Source organism: Cetorhinus maximus, chromosome 16 (assembly GCF_964194155.1).
Source record: "Cetorhinus maximus chromosome 16, sCetMax3.hap1.1, whole genome shotgun sequence".
Lineage (NCBI taxonomy): Eukaryota > Metazoa > Chordata > Chondrichthyes > Lamniformes > Cetorhinidae > Cetorhinus > Cetorhinus maximus.
Window position 1 is genome coordinate 33,792,644 of NC_135894.1, and position 27,124 is coordinate 33,819,767.

General features: G+C 38.9%; 1 protein-coding gene across 2 annotated transcripts in view; it reads right to left on the reverse strand.

Moving 5' to 3' along the window:
- Positions 1 to 430: 430 nt before the first annotated feature.
- wdr3 (WD repeat domain 3) overlaps positions 431 to 27,124 on the reverse strand; it is a 57,762-nt gene continuing 31,068 nt past the window's right edge. For both annotated transcript variants that reach the window (XM_078559629.1, XM_078559630.1), the window contains exons 12-27: positions 25,346 to 25,439; positions 23,035 to 23,136; positions 22,065 to 22,150; positions 19,476 to 19,611; positions 18,170 to 18,226; positions 17,077 to 17,177; positions 13,670 to 13,781; positions 11,629 to 11,763; positions 9,608 to 9,658; positions 7,610 to 7,675; positions 7,406 to 7,498; positions 5,264 to 5,311; positions 3,769 to 3,812; positions 2,519 to 2,647; positions 2,218 to 2,311; positions 431 to 858 (exon numbers count right to left, since the gene is read on the reverse strand). In XM_078559629.1, coding sequence (XP_078415755.1) covers positions 703 to 858; positions 2,218 to 2,311; positions 2,519 to 2,647; positions 3,769 to 3,812; positions 5,264 to 5,311; positions 7,406 to 7,498; positions 7,610 to 7,675; positions 9,608 to 9,658; positions 11,629 to 11,763; positions 13,670 to 13,781; positions 17,077 to 17,177; positions 18,170 to 18,226; positions 19,476 to 19,611; positions 22,065 to 22,150; positions 23,035 to 23,136; positions 25,346 to 25,439 — 1,504 coding nt within the window. In that variant the 3' untranslated portion in view covers positions 431 to 702. The remainder of the gene's footprint in view (positions 859 to 2,217; positions 2,312 to 2,518; positions 2,648 to 3,768; positions 3,813 to 5,263; positions 5,312 to 7,405; positions 7,499 to 7,609; positions 7,676 to 9,607; positions 9,659 to 11,628; positions 11,764 to 13,669; positions 13,782 to 17,076; positions 17,178 to 18,169; positions 18,227 to 19,475; positions 19,612 to 22,064; positions 22,151 to 23,034; positions 23,137 to 25,345; positions 25,440 to 27,124) is intronic.

Sequence of the window (27,124 nt, forward strand, 5' to 3'; positions counted from 1 at the left end):
AACGGTAGTTTATATAAGGTTAGGAATTGTTGGAAAGCTCTTAAAACGTGGGCGTCACTGATAAAGATGGCATTTAGAACTTCAGAGTGCAGTTAAGAGTCAACCACAATGATGTGGAATTGGAGTCATATAAATCAGATCACGTCGAAAAACAGGTTTCCTTCCTTAATGGACATCAGTGAACTAGCTGGATTTTTTAGTATCTTATAGTTGTGTGGTTGAGTTTACTGATTTCAGATTTTTCTTTTAAAAACTAAACTCAAATTTTTAAGTTGACATGGTGAAATAAGAACTCATGACCTCTAAATTTTTGAACACTAAGGCAGCTAAGAGGAAGGAAATTATTGCAGTAATTCCTGGTAACTGCCTCATATAGAAAATTTAAAGTGGGTAACCTATGGAAGACTGTTATATTTCACAGAAAGAATACTTAAAAAACTAAGCATTTATTAAACCACATTTACATGTGAGCTGCTAAGCTGGTGTTTGTATTACAGAAGAATCCAAATAAATGCATAAAGGCTCAGTTATATTGTACATGGTATAAATTTGGATGAATAGTGTGAAATGGAAGATACAATTTTTTGAAGTTTCTGGATCAGATGTACATTTTTCTCAATTCTGTTGTGCCAACTTTCCTTAGCGTATTGTGACATTATATGGTGCAATATCAAATTAAATTTGGAGACCCTTGCATGAACCCTAGACAACCATCAGAACAGCCCTCTCTCGTATCTTTCTTTTCCTTTTCTTCTCTTTGAATTTCTCAGTTGCATCAGCAAAAAAGGTTACATCTTCTTTAGCTTCTATTTCCCTTTGTAAAAATTGTAGTCCAGCCATATTGAAGCCAATGACATCCTGTTACAGGAGAGAAATAGAAATGAAACAGTGAGGTGAGATTTCAAATCTATTCATGAAACATCCCTGCCTTTGTCAATTTGTTTAATGAGTGGAACTAACATTTGCATCAGGCCAACTGCAATATTATCAGAGATTGATCCTGCAGCCCAAAAGCTTCGATGGAACAAATTGCCAGTGTATTATCCCTACACTATATGTAAAATATTAGTTTTAGGATATTTCTCTACAAAGTCAGAGTAACTTTATTCCATGTTTTTACGCAAACGAAAACCATAGCTTTATAAGCAATAGGATAACACTGCAACAGGAGCAGGTCCAGAGTTCCAAATATTCCACAGCCCCCTCAGTTACCACTGCAAGGCCCCATTGGTGACAGTTGGAAGTCCTGCCATTAACTGGCCTTTCAATCAAAGGATCTTCATTGAAAATATTCCAGGAGGCCCCTCCTCAGAACTCATGCACATACAATATACATATTTTTAAACTATACATAATTTACTGATCATTGACCCAATTATTCACACTGTTCTCTGGAACTTTCTCTATTGGTCAGTCCTGGGTGGTCTAATCCAAGGGTCTATTATCTTCCTGCAGCTTCTTGGTCTGTTTCCTGCGATACTATTTTTTTTACACTGTGCTTCATCTCTTCCTTGTTTGTTGCCTTGCTCAATTTTCAAGCAACTCAAGCTTTGCCAGCATATGTTCTATTGAGCACAAGCTCTTTCTGCAGTAATGTTAAATGTCTCAGAAGGAATAAGTTCTCTGTTTTCCCCTCTAACTTGACCATACAAATAAGCAAAGTTACTATCCATAATAATGTTCACAGAACACTGGCCTATTATGAGAATGAAGATGTCCCTTTCATGGTCCAAAACAATAATACTTATTCAGGATTTTTAAAACACATTGCTCACAAAAAATGCTTTTGTAGACTTTTTAAAATAAATACTTGGTTAGAATATTTAAGCAGCTTTGTTAAAAATCCATTAAGATTGTTTATTTACAACACTTTCAAACTTGGCATAATCACTAAGTGAAAGGAATACTTCCAGGAGCACAATGTGCTTATGACATTTTCCAACATAATTATTCACAGTGCATCATGAAAAAAAACAATGCTATTGAAAGCCCCTCTGCATGCTTAGTTTTCTGCATGGCTCCTAAAGTCCACCCAATAAAAAACAGCTCATTATAATTTTGTTCCTGTGTGAAATTAGTATGCTCATTGTACAACTTATTAGTTTTCTTTAGGGACTTTGTCACTTTTAGCAGGTTCATTGCTGTTTGTTTACCTTGCAATTTACTTGGTTTATACTCATTAACTTTTGGTTAGTTATAGAAGAACAGCAACCTTACCTTAATTTCATTGATCTTTCCAATTGTGTTTTTTCTCAAACTGTCAATAACTGTAAGGAGCATCTGATTACTTGTGATTTGTCCAAAATGAATCCTAATGAAAAAAAACAGAATTGCACAAACAGTTGATTAAGTTTTGCACTACTCATGTCCAATTTGATTTTTACCCTGTTTTAAGGTTAAAATGTTATTCAAGCCAATCCATTCCCTTTGCCTGCTAAAGAGTCTAAAGGAACTAGGTGGTTAATTTTTGTGATGATGAGGAAAAGGGAATCAAAAATGTTTCTGTCTGAATACCTACCTCAGCAGGAAGAAAAGGCAGCGGCAAATGAGTTCAACCTCTAGAGAAAGCTGAATGTACTCATTAAATAAAGTGAGCAGGTCGGGAATGTAGGAAAAAGGTAGGACGAGCAGGGATTCCTCCATTTCACTAGAAAAGACCAAAGACAAAAATGATCAGAAAATGCACACATTTAAAATTTAAGTATGCACAATTCAAAATTTGTTTCCTATATTTCCCTTAATTTTATGACTATCCAGCCTCCATCAGTTCAAGTCACTAGTGAATATTTACAAACATCGTTATTGCCATGATACCAGAATGTTTAAGCATATACCATAATAATAATTCTTTGAGGTTAAGAAAAGGATTAAAGTGGACTGTATTCATCATATGTAGGTTAATTCTGAATATTTAATAAAGCAAACCAACAAATCTCATAGTCCAGAAGCAGTTTTACAAGTTCAACTCTAGTATGAATATGTAACACAGTAGTTCAATCCTGTTGCTAAGCCAAGAGAGACAAAACCATCTGGGGAATTAAAGTGCGAAGATGAAGTGCCTCCTGCCATTGTTTTGCATTTGGGGCTAGAAGGTCCCTGGAATTGGCTGGTCAGGAGCAGAACAAACAAAGCCAGTAACAACATGCTGACTGCTGTCCCCCTTCACCATCAAAAAATTGTACATTATAACAACTGCATGCATTACAAACTTTTTACAGAGCAATAGAAATGGATCAACTAAAAAGAGTCTATTTATGGTGCAAACTGGGATAAAACCACTTGTAGTGGATTCGAAGAAAAGAAGCTTAATTAACTTGATAGACATTAGAGATCCTGCAGTTTTGGATTATGGAAGCAGTGACAGTAATGGCTATATACTGTTCAAATTAAACTGCAATTAGATAGAGCCTTTCATAAACACAGGATATCCCAAAGTGCATCATAATCAATGAGACAAGTGACTAGGTAATATGTTTTATGTAAAATGTTGGTTGAGGGAAAAAAAATATTGGCCAGGATACCAGGAGAGCTTCTGTGCACTTTCTTGACGAGTGTCATAGGAATTTTTACATTTACCCAAGAGAACAGCACCTCAGACAATATAGTTCTCCCGCAGTACTTCACTGGAGTGTCAACCTAGTTTTTGTGCTCAGCTATCTGACATGGGGCTCAAGACCAAAAACTTCTGACTCAGAGACGAAAGTTCATTTGATTCAGAAGGCTGTGGATTTAGTTTAGTATGAAATTCCATATTATATTATTACCCACCTTGATTTGACTTTCCGAATAACATCCAATACATAGCGGGATGGCTGAGAAAAGCATAAGAAATTATTTAAATAACAAAACCAGCCGACACATTGAATTATTCAATATAACACCATCTGAATTCTACCTGCTACAAGCGTACTGTGATTCAATTTGCTTTTTTACATGAATAGTTTAAATTACTTTAAAATTAGCTGACCAAGGCTCCTTCGACAGCACCTTCCAAACCCACGACCATTACCACCTAGAAGGACAAGGGCAGCAGATAGATTGGAATACCATCACCTGGAAGTTCCCCTCCAAGTCACTCACCATCCTGACTGAATATATCCTGAATATATCGCCATTCCTTCATTGTCATTAGGTCAAAATCCTGGAACTCCCTTCCTAACAGCACTGTTGGTGTACCTATACCACATGGACTGCAGCGATTCAAGAAGGCAGCTCACCACCACCTTCTCAAGGGCAACTAGGGATGGGCAATAAATGCTGGCCCAGCCAGCGACGCCCACGTCCCGTGAATGAATAAAAAAAACTTACCCATTACCAGAGACAACATAAACAAAACAGTTTGGAAATACTTTCAGGCCTTAATAACTGCTTTAGCCTTGAAACAAATTATTTTGGCAAAGTGGCACTGCTTCAAATTAAAGGAAATATCCTTTCCTAAAATTGGCGTAAGAAGAGCTATAAAATCAGTACACTTTAACCAGTACCCTGATGTAATATTCCTCCTAAGAGGCAGAAAATGAATGTAATGATAAAGATTGTAAAATAGCAAAATAAAATTTTAACCATAAGGCATTCACATGCAAAATATCTTACAGCACTGACTGCATTCTCTCTTAAGTGTGTCCACTTATTAACATAGGTTTTCAAGCCACGTCCACAACTGGGCTCGGGTGGACTGCCAGTGGGCTCAGAAATCTGCGTTCCACCTCCCTCCGTCCTCTGTTCCAGAGGATCAGCCCCGTGCATGCCCACAAAAGGCCATGCAAATGACAACACAATGAGGGAAACATGGCTTCCTGTTGTGTTTGGTCTTTTGCTTAGTTTGACTACTGGTTTTAGAGGGTGTCTGTTAGACCCCAGTATGCAATTTTCAATTGCCACAGTAGGAACCTTAAAGGAATAATTGGCAAGTAGTCTCAGCGTACAACTATGCTCCAGCAGTATCATATTAACTTGGGGAGAAAAACATCTTCTTCCTGCTGCAGTAGACACCTGTCTTCTGAAAAAGCGGCAGACAGAGACACAGTGGATTGCATCCTTGAGCATATCTCCATCCTTGTTTGCCTCAGTTATGCCAGAAGATATGGCCTCCCTAAGGAGCTGTATCCCCCAAAATCAGAAAACCCTTTATTGACTATATTCTGATTTTGTATAAGGATGAAGTCTACAAAACTCAAAACTACAATGTAGATAGTTAGATAACATAGCGTTTACAAACTGGAACAAAAATGACAAACATCCGGGAAGAATTAGAACTACTTACAGAGATGTTTCCATACGCGGCCAGTATAGGGTTCGTAGGTGGTGGCAGCTGGGAAGGAAGAAGGTTATACAAGTTATTTTCCAAGAATCTCAAACATAGCCAATGCTAATAAGCTAAAATGGGACATTATATTCTTCAGTAACATAATACAAGGACAGATTATCATTCCTATCTCTGACTACGTCTTGATGAAGGGTTATATCTGAAAAGTTAACTCTTTTCTTTCTTTACAGATATTGCCAGGCCTGCTGAGTGCTTCCCACATTTTCTGTTTTCGTTTCAGATTTTGAAAATCTGTAGTTTTTTTAATTCCTGTCTCCGATTTGAGGAAGCCATCACACATATTGCCCTGAACATAAATTATACTTATTTTCCATTAATAAGCTTCACCAAAAGCTAGGATAGGAAAAATCTGTAAGGGTATATAATCCATTTCTTGAAAATAAAGGCACTGTATCCTGTTTACACCACTGGATGTATAAAAATATCCCATGATGCACCTGAAGGAAGAAAATGCAAATACTGGAAATCTGAAATAATGGCAGAGAAATGCTGGAAGCAGAAGGCCAGTCAAATCTGCCAAGAGGAAAACAAAATAATGTAAACATTTTGGGTGTCGATTCTTCATCGGGACTGAAAATTAAGAACAAGAAGTACTTTGGTGTGGTTAGAAAGTAAGCAGAGGGAAATAAATGGAGAGGTAAAGAAGTAGCAGACAAACCATAGTTAGTGGACTGAATGACCTGCTTCACAGAAAACTAAAATGATTTAAAAGATCATCAGTGAGGCAATGAAAAGAAACTGAAAGAACAAAAGAATATGCAAATAGTTGAGGATGAAAAGACATAGCAGAGAGCAACACAAAAGCTGAGAAAAAGTATTTTGCACTCTTTCCATCTCACATTTGAAGATTTCTGTTTGTTGATCTGTTTGTGAGCATTTTTGCCCAGTTAATGTGGGCCCGCTCTCCTTTCATATCACTGAATTTTGCCTTTTTTCCAGTCCGGCAGACACTTGACTGTCTTTTTTCATTCTTACATTGAATATTACAGTGTTCGAATGGTTCTCCTACCCTCACATCAGTTATTTGCTCCAATTCATTTCACAAAACTAAAGACAAGTGTAACTCTGTTATAAAAAGCCAGCTGTGGTTCAAAACTAAGATGAGAAGGAAGAGCTGATTAATCCGGTAACACCATTAGCTGGAAATAGGAGGAATGTCTTCAAGTTATCCAATCATAGAACAGTATTTATGGTTATAGCTGGTTGATTGGACAGTTGCATTTGTATATCCTATTAGATGATTAGCTGTCAGGTGTCAGGCTAAATTGTTTGGGGAATGCTAATTATAGGTCAGTGACCATTTTGGTGACTCTCTGGGTATAATTTTCTGATGATTGTTTGCCTTCCAGGTCTTGACCTCGTGCGAGTCTGCAATGTGTATTCCAGCATAATCTTCAGGAGATGGCCTCCTAATTGGCCACCCCCACCATCCAATTAAGGACTGTTGGCAGGTTCCTGAGGTTGCAGGCCAATCAGAGGGCCCACAGCCTCACTGGTAGATGTGGGCACTGTGCAGCTAGAAAGGAGGGTGCCTAAAAATGGACGTACGCATAAAATTTCAAAAATAAGGAGGGAAGAGGCTGGTAGGCCCATCAGAGCAGACCGGAAACCCCTCTGGAAGATAAGTTTGGGCCATGAGTACAGTCTTTCCTACCCTCAGCCTTTACCTCTGATAGTCACTCGGCTTGCCACTGGGAGGCCACCTCTCTGGTGCTGCTAGGCTTGGGACTCAGCGGGAGACCGCACTGATACCCAGAAGTTCCTGGTGGCGTTCTCCCCCTTCCCCTCATTAGTGGCTACCCACTGATGCCAGGTAGGTGGGCACTATTGATGTTCAACTACCTCTGGCAAGATTGCCTGGGGGAAGGAACATGTTGGCCCGCCGATTTGACGCCTTAACCTTCAAGTTTGCTCCCAGTTCTGCCTTCAAAGTGGCCTCCACGGGATCAGTAAGATTCTTGCCTACAAGTATATTCCAGAACTGCTATTCACTGAGCTGGATGGCATTCACATTACATTGCTTTGGTAAATAGTTGTCCAAATAAGGAATTATCTAATCACAATATGAACAGGTCCAACCTTTTTGCCTGCGAGTTTACAGGTATGACTGTATTCCTCCAGTTTCTTGGTCTCTTCCCTGTACAGTTCAATAGCTTCCATAATACGTTCAGCCTGCCAAGAACATTCAACAACTGAGCACAGTGGAGCTCACAATTCTCATTTTAAAAAACACAAGAGTATTCTATCAATTTTGTAACACATTATTAGGTTCTACATTCTTACAGCTTTAACGGTCTCTATAGTCTTCTTCCCAGCTAAGCCTGCTTCCCCTTCTTTCTCTCCAGGAACCTGTAAGGTGAAAGACAATTTCAGGGAAAACTCCTTAGTTGCATTGTTTCAAAAACAGTAGACCAACAGGCCCTGTAATAGCTATCCAGACCTCATAGTCAGGAAAATGGATAACTAACTAGAAAAAATGGTGAAATGGCTTAAATCCTCCAGTGAGAGAAATGGTTATCATATATGCCTGACATTTAATTCTGCAATCCTAGTTAGTACACATAAGGTTCTAGAGGGGCAGTATAAAAATCTCCCAGTTGTATTTAGCTAACACTGTTAGTTAAATGAACAATCAGGACAACACTTCCAAGGATCAAATCCAGTAAGCAGGATGGTCATCCATCGAAGTTCACCCACATTAGTATATGTTCAAGGATTTTAGCAAGACTTCCAATGGGAAATTGTAAAGAACAGGAACTTTATAATAAGTGTTATAAAGCCACGTTTTATGTCAAAAATGACTTTACTTACTGAGTGGGCTGAATCCACATGATAAGTGGATAAGTTTCAAAAAGACAGACAACAGTACTTTTAAGTGACCTGATCAATTCCCAAAATGGCCAAACATTTGCATAATTTCACAGCTATCAGAAAGGAGTCATGCTGTCAAGAAGTAGTCCACCAGGACAATCAGTTTAAACTAGTATGAATACCCATCCCCTGAACTACTCACAGAAGTTCATTTAACCCTTATGTACAACTTATCCACCTTACCCGCCCACCGGGGATCAGGCGTTGGACTTCCCACCCTGGGGACATACAATACCCATCTCGAGGAGCCTCCCCGTCCTTCATCTTGGGTCTTGTGGCATCTCTTCGGGTGGTCTCTTTGACATAATCTCCAGACATAATCTGTTTATTCAGGTGGGTGTGGACAAGCTGTTAAACTCAGTCACTTTGCACAATGGAATCTGGCTAATAAGAGGACTCCATCAACTATTCCATCTAATCACTTTAAACAATGGACTTGGAATGAGAGTGCCTTAGCCTGCTGTGACCATATTTGGTAACTGGCTAGTTTGTGAATTGAGGTCATGTGATAGCAAGCTCATCCTCTGTGTTGGAAAAAAACTTTTTTCAAGGTCATTGTTAGACAACCCACAAGTGGATAACAGCGAGAAGAGAACTCATGGTCCCCTCTTGTCTCCAGCCATTTTGTAAGTATGAACCTTCCTGTATCTGGCCAGCCAAACACCACAGGCAGCGTCTTCAATGTAAACTAAACTGCTGCTGAATTCAGAGGAAAAGACAAAAATCATCTGTCAAGACTTTAAATTGTCTCTGCGCAGAAACAGGAAAAATCACCGAACATGGCTTGAAGCCATCCAATGCATCAACTTACAGGATCCATGTATGACTGACTTTCTTTTGGCTACACTTAAACAATTTAATCTACCCTCCCTCCTTGTAACCTACTTTTGTGTGCATGAGAGTCTCTTGGATGCATGTGGGAGTGTGAGTTGGGGCATTTTTATTATTCTTTATCTATTGGATGTTAAGGACAATAAACACTATTCCCTTTTCTTTTAAAACTTAAAATAAAACCTGTCTATGTGTGTCTTCTACAGTCACAGCACTTAAACAGTTAAATACTCACTAAATTGAAAAGCAAACTCTTTTAAACACTCTGGTCAACTGAGACACGGAAAGACAGGAGATCCATTCTACCACTTCTCACCTGGCCGTAGCGTGAGACATACATATAGTATCTGTTCAAAAGAATGATGAAATACAAGCTGATCCCCCATGATCTTGCACTAGCCTTCAGGTAGAGTTACAGAGCAGGGGATAACTGGGCTAATATACAGACAGAGAGGTTTTAATATATTGTAGATAGGAAAAGCTCACAGGTTTGCCTCAACTCTGACAATGTAACTGTGATTTCCAACGGAACACCATAAAGAGAACATTATGAGACTGTTCCATTAGCGAGACACTCACCACAGGTTCATCTCCTTTTCCCATACTCTCTTCAAATTCTGCCTCCCTTTGCTGTGGGAAAGAGTTTATTAAAGAGTTAATTTGCAAATTGCAATAATTCTAAACCAAATGATGTACTCTTCAATATACAACTGGCAACTCAATTCTCCATACACTTAGCAGGGAAAACTTGAAAGAAGTCTGTCTTAAATTTTAGAATATTTATTCCAGTACATTTAGGGTCAGATCTCCCTCTTCCTACCCCTGCAGAGTTGGTTGGGATTTTCACCACAGTACCAATACTGCCAGCATTACAGCTCAGTTTCTTGCTCCTTGACCAAGAACTATTGCTGGGCATCACCTGAGGGTATCAACTCAACCACATCTAGTGGGTCTGGAGTTCCATGTAGGCAAGAGGAGATGAGGTGGATGTTTCTCTTTCCTCAAGGACATCAGTGAACCAGTTGGATTTTTACAATATCCAGCAACTTTCTTGGTGCCAGCTCACAAATGACCAGACTTATTTTATTTTATTTCACAACTTGCCAAGGTCAGATTTGAACTTTAAAATCTCGGTTGTTAATCCAGCACCTGTTCCCTCTCTATAGGGTGGAATTTATGTTGGATCGGGCTGCTAGAACCTGATTCCATTGCCATCTATCCAGTTGTAGCCACAGAATCACCAGATATGGCTTCTCTTCCCATTCCCACATCTGGTCCCCCAATGATTTATCCTTGGCTCCCATCTATTTCTCATCCACATGCTGCTCCTCAAAACAAAGTGTCAGGTTCTACCTGCGCACCAATGATACCCAGCTCCACCTCACCAGCACTTCTCTCGACTCCTTCACTGTCTGATTTGTCATGCTGCTTGTTCGACATTCCATATTGGATCAACTTAAATTTTCTCCAACTAAATATTGGGAAGATTAAAGTCATTGTCTTAAGCGCTGTTGCAAACTCCTTCTCTAGCCATTGACTCCACCCCTCTGCCAGGTACTTACTTTGAGGCCAAACCAGACTATCTGCAACATTGGTGTCATATTTGAGCACATTTTCCTCTCCCTCATCAAGACCGCCCACTTCCACTTCGTAATATCGCCTGACTCTACCCCAGCCCAGCTCACCTGCTGCTGAAACGCTTATCCATGCTTTTGTTACCCCTAGACACAACTATTCCAATACTTTCTTGGCCAATCTCTGTAAACTTGAGCTCATCCAAAAATTTGCTGCCTGTATCCTAATTCGCACCAAGCTTTGTTTACTCATCATCTGTGCTTGCTGACTTATATTGGCTCTTAGTCTGTTAATTCTGAAATTTTAAAATTCTCACCCTTGTTTTCAAAGCTCTCCCTGATTTTACCTTACATGTGCTTCCCCCACCCTACCTCTGTAACCTCCTCAGCCTTACAGCCCTCCATGATGTGGGCGCTCCTCTAATTCTGGCCCCTCACACATCTCTGGTTTTAATTGCCCCGCCATTGGCACCATGCCTTCAGCTGCCTAAGCCCTAAAATTCTGGAATTTTCTTTCTAAACTTTTCTCCTCTTATAAGGTGTTCCTTAAAGCCTACCGCTTTGCTCAAGTTCTCAACTACCTGTCCTAAAATCTCCTTCTATGGTTCAGTGTCAAATTTGCTTGATAATGCTCTTGTTAAGTGCCTTGGGACATTTTCCTAAATCAATGTCCTTGTATAAATCTAAGTTGTTGTTGCTAATGAATCTATTCCGAAGAGGAATGGCATTGAAACATGGATGGTCTGAATTTGAGCAGTCTCAAACCAGATTCTCAATCGCACAAGTTCACAGCCAACAGACAATGATACTTGCATCCCATCAGTTTGGCGATATCTGAACCCAGGTTGCAAAGGTTAATGGCCAATTATTTCTCCACTACGCGCCCCATTTTCCCCGAGAATTAGCTAACTTGAGAATATACATGTGCACACATGCTCTGCCATTACTCTGCTCCTTCACAGGTCTATTTTTTATTAAACAACAATGGCTTGTTTCTCCCTCCAACAACAGTTAAAGACAAATTACCAATTCTCTCTCTTCCTCCAGGATAATCGGCTCTCTTGTTCGCTCCCACAGCCGTAGAGATTTATCATGAGAGGAAGAAACTATATGATCTCCATTAGGGCTGATGGTCAAACACCAGACCTCCCCATGATGTCCCTGTTTGGAGAACAAAAGAAAACACATAACAACTAGACTTATTGGCTATTGTTCAGACTTTACAAATCTGTAAAGGAACAAAAAAGCAGACATAATTTGTAAACAATTACCAGGAGTACACACATCTATAGAGGCAGGTAACTTGCTGTAATATAAAAACTAATTCATGTGGAAATACAAATCTATATTTACAATAATGATGCTGTTGTAGACCTCGACGATTATGTTTGTACTAGTCAGGTTCCAGGATGTAGTTTAATTATTAAAAGGCTGGTATTTACAATGACAAGATTAAGATCCTGCACTGTGGAACTTTTCCGCCAAGTAAAACAATGACATTACTATTAACGTAGCTTTCACAGAATGGAATGTAGAAGACAGTAGCTCTAAAATTGGTGGGTTATTAAATTTTTAGTGACGAGCTCTCAAAACAATCTTACAATTTCACTAAGTAATCTCCAAAATTCATTTATTAGAAGTAATTTTCTGAGAGTTTACAGTTTTCAGCATTTCCTTCCTTTAAGGATGTCATTGCTGCCTCATGACTATACTTCCTCCTTGAATTGGGACATGCTTTCATTATCACTCAACACAAAGTCTGTTGGGATCATACTTGCTGTTTTCTGACATTATCCTTTCTCCTTAAGATGGGCTACTTCCACAATTTGATTTATATATTCTTTCATGGGATGTGGAAGGGCCAGCATTTGTTGCCCATTCCAGATTGCCCTTGAACTGAGTGGCTTGCTAGGCCATTTCAGAGGGCAGTTAAGAGTCAACCACATTGCTGTGGATCTGGAGTCACTCACAGGTAGGCCAGACCAGAAAAAGATGGAAGATTTTCTTCCCTAAAGGACATTAGTAAGCAAGGTGGGTCATTGCTATCATTGCTTTCAATGCCAGATTTTTTTTCTCAATTGAACTTAAATTCCACCAGCTGCCACAGTGGGAATTGAACCCATGCCCCATAGCATTCGCGTGGCCTCTGGATTACTAGCCCAGTGACATTACCAATATGCCACTGTTTCCCAATACTATGCATACTGGTTCATTCCCAACCTAGTAAATTATGTATAATCAAAATAAATTTTATTCTGCAAATAACTTTTTCCATCTTCCTCTCTTCACTCTAACAATCCTGTGCTGATGCAAATCTGCAAACAACTAAATGTGTAAGAGGCCCAGATATTCCAATTGGTCCTAGGGGAAGTGCCTGGCCACCGCTTAGTACCTCTCCATGACAATAAACCCAAGACTGGCAAATATATACCCATTATGAAGTGATGATCTGTTGTCCCAACCCCACCCATCATTCAAAATAGAAAGATATTTTAAAAAGGTTTTATAAACATTTTATTTTACACTTGCTGCATAAAGAGAATAATCAGCTAATTAGTAGGATTACAAGAGTACTGAAAGATGGCAATGGATTAAATACGAAGTTACAGACTTTCCACTACATTTGTGACATATATCTTTTACACTGGGGACACAATGTCATTTAATAAGAGTGAAAAACAATATTGCATATCTGATTGGTACAACCAGTTTAACAGGAAAAAATGAAGTTTGATCAATGCTCAAAAATGGAATATTGAAAAGTGATTAAAATATGTAGATTTTGATGTGTTTTATTCTACAGTTTACTTATTAACTAGTTATCAAGGAGCAAAATAGTTAACTGGCTTTGAATGTGAATTCAAGGCAAAAATTTATTTTTTTGCTGTCGAATTATTTAAATGGTGGTGGTACCCTGTGTAATTATTGGAACAGATGTATAGAAAAGGCTTTCCAAAGAGCACCCCCACCATTCACAGATAGAAAAATAACTTAACAATTCCCAGCTGAGACCACACTCTTGACCATTTATAAAGGCTAATATTCCTTTAGCTGAAGTTATACTCACTTCCAGTGTCTGTATGTGCTCAAACTTGTCAGCATCCCATTGTTTGATCTTCCGATCTTTCCCAGCAGTAAAGAAGAGGTGAGTTTTTGGTACAAACTTCAAATACATTACACTGCAGGGAAACAGGCCAGAAAAAGATCCATCATTGGGTCATCAATTTTGTTACAAATTGTCTTTTTCTTAGCAGTTAATTTTGAATTTATCTATATTATTTGTACATGAAAAATTAACATTGTACATGACTGTAGAGTTCTGCAAGTGCTGTATTTAGTGTGTGCTGACTACATAAGGCATAGGATGACATTTTTCACTCAAACCAATCAGATTCAGAGAATAAATTCCATAAAATGCATGAAGAAGCCATCTTACTGCTCTGGATCAGATATATTGTCTTCTTTCAAAACATTCTTTTACCCAGTTTTGTGCATATCTTGCAGCTGTATTTTTTTTTAAACTTATGTTGCATTATTTTTTAATTTTTTGTTCTCATCATCCCTTCTTTTTCCAATCCTCCAAGTGTCCTCCTCACCAACTCTTCTTGCTTTGCCTCTGTGTCCTTTCTGTTGCCTGATTGCATTCCATCCCCTAGTGTGCATGAAGAAACCAGCTTCAAAAACAACTTGTATTTATAAAGCACCTTTAATGTGATAGTTTGTCCTAAGGCATTTACCTGGAGCGTTATGAAGCAAATTTTGACACCGAGCCAGGTTAGGACATATTAGGATAGATGATTGGGTTGATGGTCAAACAGGATGTTTTAAGGAGGATCTTAATGGAGGAAGGAGAGGTAAAGAGGGGGTGAAGGTCAAGAAGCGAATACGAGAGCAAGAGAAGATTTAGCAGCTGAAGGTGCAACCCTCAATTAAAATTGGGGATCCTCAAAAGGCTAGAATTAGAGGAGCACAGATATCCTGGTGGCTCATGGAGCTGAAGGTGGTTACAAAGAAAGAGACGGCTGAAGTGATTGAGAATTTTAAAATCGAGTTCCTGCTTAACCAGGAACCAGTGTAGGTCAGCGAGCACAGTGGTGATGCGTGAATGGAACTTGGTGCTAGTAAGGACATGCGCACCAGAACTTTGGATGATCTCAAGTTCACAGAGGGTAGAATGTGAGAGGCCAGTCAGGAGGAAGTCAAGTCCAGAGTAACAAAGACATGGATGAGAATTTCAGTAGCAGAAGGGCTGAGTCAGGGCTGGAGTTTGGTGATCATGGAGGCAGTCTTAGTAATGATGTGAATATGCGGTTGGAAGCTCATCTCAGGGTCAAATATGACAACATGGTTGAAAAAGGTCTGGCTCTGGCTCAGCCTCAGACAACTGACAGGGAGAGGGATGGCTTCGGTGGCTGGGGAACACAGACTGCAGCAAGGACTAGGGACAATGACTTTGGTCTCCCAATATTTAATTGGAGGAAATTAAAACATATTCTCGTATATTAAGTGCATTTCAGTTATTAAATGTTTCCCAGCTTTTTTCATAAGTATATTCTATTTATAAAACAAATGTGTCACATCTGTTTGTTAAAGGTGATTCAATTATCAATGGGTTCCAGTTGTTTGCCAGATACAAGCTAGCTGGATATTTAGTGCATTCCAGTTCGATTTTTCTATGTTCAATGCATGTTAAACATAGATCAGTTTATAATTAAATAGGTTCCAGTTGTATTTCATTACATTCCTTCAAACTGAAATTTCAAAAATCAAATATTATTCAATATGTTCATAACAAACCAATCATTATTGCTGAAAAGAGAGACAGGTAGAAGCTTTTTGTTTTGAACTCACCAGGACACTTTGCAAACCCCAAAGACTGGTGAACCTTATAACCCAAACAGCTTGTCTCAGCCACTGTTTGCAACGGTCAAGGTACAGACAGTACACAACCAGCCCGTGCTTGCAAAACTCAAAACACAGTATCCAACATTAGATGTGCTTCCGCAATTGGACAATGTTTGCTAAATAATCCTCAGTGTGCTAAGAATTAAGTTGACACCCAATTTAAGATCGTCAGTCGGGCTCATAGTGTGGCACATTTGCATGTACTGGAAGCTACATACATTAATACACAGGGCCCTGTTCTTTGCAGACAGAATGAACATGTACACACATTGCACCTGTTTCAGCTAAACAACATAAGTAACAGCAATTCGCTGACTCATTCCTCAGGGAAATGCCTTGACCAATCAGGGTCAAGCTGCCTGGTTTAAATTTCAAATAATGCTGGGCAGTTAACTGTCAGTCACCATCAGTGGTGCATCTGCCAGAATTCAATTGCCAACTAATCAGCACTGTCTTCACATATAGTATATATTGTTTTCCCCTTATATTAGTATTCTCGCGAAGTGTCCTGATGAGTGCAAGACAAAAAGCTTCAACGTCTCTTTTTTCGGCAATACTCAAGTCCTGTACTACCAAACGACTATTTGTAGAGCAATTATTCTACCTTTACTTCCTCCTAAACTCTGCTGCAGAATCACCTCCATTACATCTATAACTTTTTGTTCTTTTCTTCCCATTCTGCTCTTGTAACTATTTCAGCTGAAATTTAAAGTTTTAGCCATTTAAGTTTAAAGCGACTGAAACCATTCAAGTGTTCATTCACAGTAAAAGTTAAAATAACTTCTAGTAGAACTGCCAAATTGCTGTTCCAGTAATTATAACTGTTTTGAATATTTCAAATGGCTATTTCATTATATCCTATTCAGCACTTTTAATTCCTCAGGCTCCCTGTACTATCAAGTATTTCATTTGATGTTTATTATACATTTCTCAGAACTCAAAGTTAAATGATATTCTTTTACAAAATGTTTTTAAATATTTTTACACAAATGTTAAGCTTTATTGGAATATTTATCATACAGTTGAGTTTTTCCAGATGTCAATTCCACTATTTCATCTTCTTCATCTCATCTATCACCTATTTCTCCACAGAACACAATGAGAAACAGAATAGCAAGGCTCATGTAGAGTAATCCTAACTGATGCCTAACAAATATAAATCTAAGCTTAGCAATGCTTAAAGTTCTCTTTTGCAAATAAGCTGTGCACATTTCACAATGTCCACGATGTAGGATACAAATGATATCCACTCAAATGACAACACTGAACAACAATGCAGGTACAATCCTACCAATGTAACAATCATGTCTAGTGTTAAAAATTAACCTAAAGTCACATATTTTGAAATTGTTGCCTTTATGCTGATTATTACATGAACATGGCACGAGACTTTGACACATACCTTCCCAATACAATCTAGGCAAGCAACAATGCTGACTGTTATCAAAATCAGTCTTTGAAATGAGGCCTCAATTGGCTTTTGAGACTGTTAGCTGCAGTACCTCCTATGATCCCATGAAGTCGGTATTGGCAGCAATGCATTTATGTCTATTGGAAACTAAAACATACCTGTCTTCATGAGCAAATAGAGACCTGTGACAGTCACCAAATTCCAATCCCCAAATCTTGACATTCCTGTCAGCTGACCCAGTTGCTATCAGATTGCTGTCCTACAAAGAACAGTGATTTGAAAACAGTAGAAAAGATTATAGAAAGAAGAATTGAGAAATAAAAATGGTAAAGAAGTTGCTCGGCAATCTTCTCAAACCATTGAGCTAAACCAAGTTCCTTTCCCACCAAAACACAGAAATACATAGTACTGGGTCCATTACATCTGTCCCAAAAATGTAAACCCATTTCTATGTAAATGTTAACAGACAAGGTGACCCCCGTTCAAGATGTCAATCTTGCTTTCTAGCCTTTTTTTCTGTTTTACAATTTTCAATGGCAGAAGCTCATTTTCAAACAGCATGAGATTCAAATTCCCAGCATTCTGAGGCGCTGTCCCATTGATCATACACAATATTCTTCCCAACACAGAAAATTCCATTGCAGAAGACCGGCATTATGGAAAACTAAATAGGAGACAGCTGAAGTAGAACAAAACACACAGCTGCTCTCACAGGTGTGCAAATACTATGCATAGAAAGCCCTTTCCCCAGATACAATTTCCTCAAAAGAAAATTACTTGTCTAAGAAAGGAATCATGAGCAGGCAGATCAATTAGGTTTTTAAGAATTATAATTCCTTAATAGTAGTATCATTTCAGTACTTTTCATGTTCACAGAAGAAATTTTGCTTGAAGAGAATGCAGGACGATAAGTTGGGCTGCAGTATTGCAGTTGTATCTTTGTCCTGCACTCCCTTCAAGATCAATTCCTGCTGGTGTCACGAAGTAACCAAATTTACCCCAATATCTCCAATAGATGTGATAAATAAATGGAGATGTGACATTCGCGAATGGCACCCACATTTACTATGCTTTGATTTCATGAAAAATCCAATTTCTTCATATTTCTGGCGTTACAAAAAACCATATTCCAAAGTGCAATAAGATAAATAATGCCAAAATTATCCCCAATCTTTGGAAATAATTTACCATCCCTTTATTCTGCAACGTATACTAATATTGAACAGATCACGTAATGATGCACAAACTTACATAAGAGATATCCATACAGAGCACAGGTAGCTTGTGACCATAAAGAGACAGGAAAAACTGCAGAGATAAAACAAAAAGAATAAATGTTAGAACTGGCCATCTTTTTAGAACACAATATGTGCTTTCATTTTTCACCACCAGTCTGAAAGACCAATCATTTAAAAAAAAAATAGTCAGCTTACATAAGTTTAAAATACCCTGCACCAGGCAACTGGAACATCTACAATTATTCCCAAAGCTGCCTGATTTCTGCAGCATTTCTGACCAACATCTAAAGCATCACAATAAATCCAATCATTTTTCTTCAACCACAGAATCGACACATTCATTTATCTTCCCATATTGTGCTATGACTTACGATGTGATCTGCATCGTCTATTTTCACAAAAATATTTTGAGCAAACCATAGGATGGAATACTGGGCTGCTTCCCAGAGGACTTAAAGGCATTAGATAATCCCAAATTTTCCGTTGATGCAGGGAATTATTTAGGGCGCATTTACACTACAACTTTAGTTCCAATGCATGGGTTTTTTGGCCTTGCACGGTCATTACATTTCTGGGTCAGGTGTCAAAGCCCAAACTGACTCTGAATTGAATGACGCTACCTTCTCTAGAGTCTCAGTTTGCTTTGTTCCAGTACCTGGCTGAGCTCTGAATCTGTAGGTCATATGACATTAGATGACAGGTTTTCCTTCCTGACAGGTATTAGTGAATCAGTTAGACTTTTTGACAAACAGAAGCTTCCATGTTTATTTTTCTTATGCTAGTTTACAAATGAACAGGTTTACTAAATTTGATTCACATTTTGCCATGGTAGGATTTGAACTTCCATGTTGTTACACTAGTATAATAACTAATGCTCGCCATACCCACTTATCTTTGTGTAATAATACAAAGTAAAGAACAGGCCGTGCTATCACAGATCAGTGAACTACCTTATCTTTCTTTGGAGGACACAGTTGTAAAGCACATTCAATAGCAACCCTCAAAAATGAATTGGATAAATACTTAAGGAAAACATTTTCCGGGCTATGGGAAGTGGGACTAATTGGATAGTTGTGCCACAATAGGTTCAATGACCACCTTCTGTATCATGTATCATACTATGGAGGGTTGCACAGGGGGTGACAAATATTTGCTTATAAGTACATTTTTTGATTACATACTGCCCCCCAGCATAGCTGTCTGATCTTAAACATCTGCCTGTTTTAGAGAACCAGGTTACAACTTTTGATTAGCAAACAAGGACTTGCTTTCCAAATGCATTTCGCAAGGTTTCATGAGTCCTTATAGTAATGCTTTACCTTCAGCGTGTCTGTGTAGAATACTTTAACAGTACAATCGAGTAGCGATACTGCTAGCAACCTCTGATTAGGGCTGTAACACACAGACAGGATGTCCTCATCCAGCTGCAGAGTGCGAATATGATTCAAAGACAGTCTACAATTAAGGAATAACAGAACACAGGTAAAGATCAGCCACCCAGAAGTAGCTACATTATATACATATCAATTATCATAATGAGAAAACACTGGGAAAACTTGGGCTATTCAGCCTCAAAAGGAAAGAACTATTTCTCATCTTAAATGGGATAGGGGTGGTAGACTTGGAACATAGCTTCAAAGTAAACCATCACAGCAGGACAAGGAAGCACAGATTCAAATTGTCAAAAGGAAAATGTAGGAATGGTGTCAGGGTGTTCTTCACAGGCTGAGATCAACATGTAAAATAAACTAGGATAGATAGGGTAGTGGAGTTGAAAGATCAGGAATAATTTAAGAAACAGTTTGCTATGTGGGTAGATGGTTATCTCTTAGGTTTATACATTTGGTTTCTGTTTTCCTTTTCTCCCTTTTCCCTCATTTGGTCCTGCTACTTTTTAAATAGCTCCCTTCTCAAGTTCTTTGCTCCTCCCAATTCCTACCCTAACTTATCACTAGTTCTTCCATTACGTGTGTTCTCCTGCTGCTGCCCCAGACTTGAACCACCATCATCCGCTCCACTTAAACAAACATCTACCCTCTGTGCTTCTCTTCGTATTTTCTGACTTATTCACTATGTGTTTGAGAGCAGTCCAAACTCACTGCTGTCTAATTATCTCTAGAGTTCTCCCTCTATAAAAACTATCCTACCCATATTCATGATAACTCTCGATTTCGTTATCTCCTGTGGACTTGATCATCAACAGGGCCATTTCTGGCCACTTATCTGGATTCCTTAGCATCCATGGCTCTGAAGATGTTACATGGACTCAAAACATTAACTCTGTTTCTCTCTCCACAGATGCTGCCAGATCTGCTGAGTTTTTCCAGCATTTTCTGTTTTTATTTCAGATTTTCAGCATCCGCAATATTTTGCTTTTATTTTTCCTTTGCATCCATGTCTGCCTGGTCCCTTCCAATCCCAGTTACTGCATTATGATAAAAGCTCTATCTCAAGTCACTTACAACCACATTCTTTAACCTTTAGCTTTGTCTAGCCATTTGCTGTAATACCTACGTAACTGGTAACTTATTCAGTCAATCGCTCAACCTTATCTTTCATGCCCTCATCCCCAGTAAAACTTTCACTCTCTCCCATTCTGGATGTTTTCCTTTGGTACAGCCCCCATATTTGCTTCATTGAGTCACAAGCTTGAAGGCATCTGGTGTGAAATTGGCAAAGCACTGCATCAGCAGATCTGGTTCCACTACATCAAGTTCCAACTGACTTCACCCAGAGCTGATTTTCTGACACCATAGCCCTGCCATCTCCTCTTCCACTTCTATTAGTCCATTCATGTTTTTGTTGTTTCCAGATTTAATTACCCCAATGCTTTGTTGGCCAGCCTCTCATCCATCACTTTCCATAAATTACAGCTCATGTAAAGTTCTACAGCCTATATCCTACATCACACTAAGTCCTGCTTACACATAATCCCTGTTCTCTCTGAAGTACATTAACTCCTAGTCTCTCTATTCCTTAAATTTACAAGTTTCAACCTTATGTTTAAATTCTTTCATGGCCTAAGCCTTCTTTACCACTGTAACCTTCTCCAACTCCATAAATTCTTACCCCAAACTCCCATTCCTGCTTGCTCAAAACTCTTGTATTCCACCCTTTTACTTTTCCTCAACACTGGAGGTTGTACTTCCAAATTCTCTCCCAAAATCCCTCCTCCTCTCCCCTTTCTTCCTTAAAAACCACTTCTTTGGTCAAACTTTTGGTTATCCCTCCTAACGAGTCTTTCTTTGGCTCAGCTCATTTTTCTATATATTTCTGTGAAGTGCCATGGGACTTTTTTCAATGTTAAAAGTTCTGTATAAATGCAATTTTTTGTTAAGTAAGATAAGTAAATGCTAACAGAATATTTGCAGCATATAGTCGAGCTGATCCTATCTTCGCCCAATATTTACATACACACCTGCATGCATCACACATTTTTGGTCAAAAATAAAATAATGATTCTTTTTTTTAATTCATTCATGGGATGTGGGTGTTGCCAGCTGGGCCAGCATTTATTGCCCATCCCTAAATGCCCTCAAGAAGGTGGCGGTGAGCTTTCTTCTTGAACCGCTGCAGTCCATGTGGTGTAGGTACACTCAAATGCTGTAGGGAGGGTGTTCCAGAATTTTGACCCATGATGCTTTGAGTTAGTCTAGTATTGCCACACTAGTGATTACAAGTGGAAACCTTAGCTGATTTTCTTCTTAAACCAGGATCATCGAGATCAGTAATTCAGCACAAACTGATGGTCAGATCAAAGTCAAACCAAATCATCCTTCCTGGACTATATAGTTTGGTATTCCAGGAATAAATGTGCTTATGTGCTTAGCTATCATGGGAGCCCAATTAGCTTTAACAATTGTTCCTTAATTAAAATAGCTTGATTTATTTTTCTTCTCGTTGCCCACCTGGTCTGTGTAGAACTTTCATCCTTCACCAACTCAAATTCCCAAAATTTCACCATCTTGTCAGCACTTCCAGTAACAAAACCACGCTAGAACAAAGAACAATGAATAAAATTTTTAAAAGCCCATAAAATACTTGTTAATGGATTAAGTTGTTCAATGGATAACACTGTATTGTCACCATGGATTTCAATTCCAATTTAACCCAGAGATGATGACTGTTTCCTTTTTTGATTAACACATTTTGCATTTACATGGAGGGCATGGGGTGGTGGTGGTGAAAAGAGATGAGATGCAATATCTAACTCTCGTAATTTATTTTATTTGCACCTCTGGGCAACAATTTATTAAAAATCAATTGTGAAGGCACTGCAGTATTTTTGGGTATCTGTTTGAAATTGAAAAATATTAAACATATGAAAAAGGCAAGGGAACGGAACTATTTTAAAAATTTATTCCTTCGTGGAATGTAGGTATTGCTGGCAAAGCCAGCCTATCCCAAATTGATCCCAGGAAAAAGGTGACGTGCCTCATTTTTAACCCACTGTGGTCCATATGCTGAAAGCTGTTACTGCTATTTGCATAGCGCTGCATGTTGAAATGTACCTGTGGTGTGGAGACCCTTAAAACTATCTCACACTGATGTAAGTGGTTTACTCAGGTAGCAGCTAACTTTAGTGCTCCCTGCTCACGCATATATCGTCACCTCCAATGTAAGGTTTAAATAACTTCTGCATTTATATATCAAGATCCAATTTCTATATATATCCTTACCTGCTGACAAAAGAGTGGCCTCATTTTCAACAGGCTAGTTTTTAAATAGCACATTAACTAGATTCCGCCTGTGTGGGTTAGTAATTACAGCTTGCTTGATATGGATTACAAGGAAATTTGAGTAAGGGCAATGCAAGGGTAATTTTCAGAACTCACCTAAAAATAAACTATACAACTGAAATCTTGCAGAAAGCATTACCTGGTCTGGTGCCAGTGAAATGGACCACACTGCTCCGTCATGGGCATCAAATGTCTCCAACAAATTCCCAGAAGCTAAATCAAAGAGCTGTAGCTTTCCAGACTACAGAGAAAAAGCAGGGACAGGAAATGCAAAGACAGTTTAGATATAATCTAATTCAGCTGTCTGCTAATATTCAAGAGAAGCAACCCACATAGACTAATGTCTTTTATTCGCTGCCTTTTATTTTCTATCATGAAGAAACATCTGCTGATGATTAAGAGTTTTAAGAGTTGTAATTTTTTTTAAACACTAAATTTCTCTTTTTCTTTCACTGATCAATTCAGTTACAATCAATTGATCCACACACGAATTCCCTAGTTTAACGACAATTGCAGTATGATTTGGGACAATGGCTCCTAGAGGATTCAATGGAGGCATTTACACAAACTCAATCTAAATTCAATCTGGAACCAATTGAAGTGACATTCCCTTCACAAGCAGAAATGTCTCAAAATCAATGGCTGATCCATCAGGGAAGGACAAAATTTCACTTTAATATGATCTTTTCCTCCTCAGAGAACAACCAATGACAGCAAAATAACAACATTTCTAAGTGACAGCTACTAGTTTTATGCAGGCTTTCAATACATTGTTACTTACAGTTGCATCTGACTGAAATGCCCAAAAAATTAGATAACGAGTGTGTCCCCTCACCTTAATTTTATTCAAAGACAAGAAGCAACAGAAAATGATCAAATGATTCATTTTCAAAAAGGTGAGAAAGTTGGAACTATCAAGACAAGTGATTACATGAACTGCCATTTATACTCACTATACGTATATTTTTCCTTCTACTTCTACCGGGTATTTTAAATACATGTTGGTTCTACGTAGCAAATATCAATGCCATTCTCATGTGGGTAGTTAAAGGGCATCCTAATTGGATCTCATTTGGTGGCCAATTGGTAAATGCACTTGTAACGGAGCTATGACCTCACACTATATTTTAATGATGTATCATCATGGCTACTTCCTAAAATATTAAAAAACTGGACAAAGACTTTATAAAGGCTGAAGCTATGTGTGCCTGTAACCCTGAACAAAAGGAGCTTTCTGGCAGTATCAGAGAAGCTATCACCTCAATATCTCTGAAGAGATGCTAACAACCCTGTGGGCTGCAGAGACTAAATTCAAAAGGGAATGATACAAAAGCGATCTACATTTCATAAACCAGGCCTGGCCACTGGAATCTCCTAATCTGCTAGGACAAAGGACCCTGCAAACTCCTTTCAAATTCTTAATGGTTGGAACATTGACAATCTCAGGAGCCCAGATAAAGGAATATACGCCCATTGTCAAAGCCAAAATGGAAAGGTGGGAGTCATGTGACATGACCCCCCTAGCTGGAGAACCAGTCATACCATCTCGCTGGATTTCAAGGCAGTTTGCCATTTTTTCATCTACAAAGCAGCAGCTCAGAAAAAGGGCTCTGTCAAGGTCTGAATGCCTGGCCCCCATCTACATTATTTCTGCTGGGTCTTCTGAACTTCTATACCATTTCCTACAAGACTAAGTCATCTCTGCATGTCTATCTCATCGTGGAAGTCAACTCTACTGGAAAGGGGGATTATCCAACATCTGTTCAGCCTGCTGACCTCTGTGAAGGAATTCAGCACTGGACCTTCAATTCTGGACTATGGACTTACATAAAACAATAATTCTTTGCTGTGGTTCTTTGCCCTGGAAATATTTCTTTCTCTATCCCTCTTTTATCGTATGAATGCACAGGGGGCTACGCAGTGACACGCCACCCCTCCCTGCCTGCGTTTTGAGTGTGTGCGAATAAACTAAACCCCTGCGTTTACCCTATCTCGAGTTTGCTGTGGGATTATTAACAGAAATTGGATTACACCAAAACTGAGGGGTTGAGTAATACACCTCCGCTTATAAAGGGGGAAATCAAAATCAAAACACTTTTCTGTTTACGGATGGATGGTGAGAAGAGAAATCATGGCTGTTTAAATTAAATCCCCTTCTGCCCACAACAGACTGCTCAGTGTTTCAAAACCATACAAACCCAGGTCATGATGCTCTTGCATTTATACCCCAGCATGAGTTGATGCCTTCAGAAGGTGAGATTTTTCTAAAAAAAAGTCTTCTCACAGCCAAGATTATTTGTCTCCAATATATTCCAATACACAATAGGTGAAGTATTGCTGCATAATGTATTAATTACCTTAGAGCCCGCTCAAATTAACTAAGTTTAAATTGAAAATGCTGTCACAACAGCTTCTCTAGAGCTTTGCAAAGAGAAGCCTTAGTTCCTTACCTTAGTTCCCAAGATAATTTGTCTATCCCCAGGAACAAAGAGAGAGCAGAGTGAGTATTCACAAGCCATGGTCCTGATACACTGCAGAGTAGATCTGAGGATTAGCAAAGCACAACTCTCAGGGTCTACTTGGTAAACGGTGCACATATTTTAAGTGTATGGAACAAAGTATGCACTTGAAACCGGTCTTAGAACAGACAGTGTATTTCAATGGCTTATCGATGTTTTAAATCAAAAAGGTCATCTGGACTAGTACAAAGGAACCACTGGAATTGAATCCACATTATGTAAATGCAAGTATAATGTTAATGAGTCTACATATGTACATGTCAAATATAAGCAGTTACATTTTTAAATGAAAATCCTAAAATTGCCATTGCATAGTTGTTCATGGCAACAGTACGATGCATCTTGATTGATTGCACACAAGGTGTTTTCATTATATGAGTACCATGCTACTCAACCACATGTTAAACTGCAGGAATGAAAAAAGTAGCATCCCCATCCATTAGTGATAATTAATGTTACATATTTGATGCACTGTTTAGTAATGTATTATCCTTTCGCTTATGCTAGTTGTGATGAATATCTAGTTCATGATTCATGTTAATTTTTAGAGATAATGTTTAGTTCACGGAAGATTATTGTTGTGAAGGTAAGTTAACTAAAATGCTGGGCTTTAGAGATTGCCAGAACACTTAAAAGAAAATGGCAGTTCAGAAGGTTACCCATGTTTGTGTAATAGAGCCAGAATAAAAGAGGTGGAACCATAAAACTGCAGGTGGGGCTTACTCAGCTGGAGACATGATGTCTACACTGCTTACGAAGAAGTGCAGCCCAGACAGATGTTTGTTTTGGGAGCTAGAGATAAATTAACAAAGGAAAGTACAGAACACGAACAGGCCCTTTGGCCCTCCAAGCCTGCGCCGATCATATTGCCTGTCAAACTAAAACATTTTGCACTTCCGGCAGCATTAGGTGAACCCTGGCTATATTGTCATGGAGATGGGTGGAGTTTAGGAAGGTTCCCTGGTTTCAATTTATCTGCGTGTTTGCTGAGAGAGGGGTTTGGTTGCAATGTGGACCTCGTGTGATTTACAGCTCTCAAAGAATCCCTGAGAGCTGTTAGCAGGCTCGAGCTAGTTAGGGCTCACAGAAGTCCTGGGAAGCTGAAAAGGTGGCGGGACCTCACTGGTTCTGTGCCAGGTGGTTAAGGTTCAGAGAAGCCTGGGTGCCATATATAGCTAGGTGCTGCTGGGAGACTGGAGTTCGGGCAGTGTCAGCTGAGTAAAGCTAGCGGTCTGTGAAAGAGTTGGAAATGTGCCAGTAATTAGAGGCAGGAGTGCAACTTTATGAATCCCGTAGAATGCAATCTCAGGGGAAGATTGAACCATCAGGAGGTAAGTGGATGATGAGGTAGACCAAGTTGGAGACACTTTTGAGGAAATTTAGATGCTAGATCTTTAAAAGTGAAGAGCTGAAATCTCTCCTGAGGGAGACAAAGTTTCAATGAGATTGAGAGACTCACAGTGGTAACTCACACCTGGGTGGGTTGCTCAGAAATCTGTGGGATCTGTCTGGGTCGTATCTGTCATTTAATGTGCAGTGTGGTGTATTTGACCAAAGTTTGCCTGTTAATTCATATTTATCTCATACTCAAATGTTCAGAATCAACATAAGATAGATATTGTAAATTGTTTTACTTTTCCGACTTGGTATAATAAAGTTTATTTTGTTCGTTTAAAACCATGAATCTTGTGGCTTTATTCCTTTAGTGAC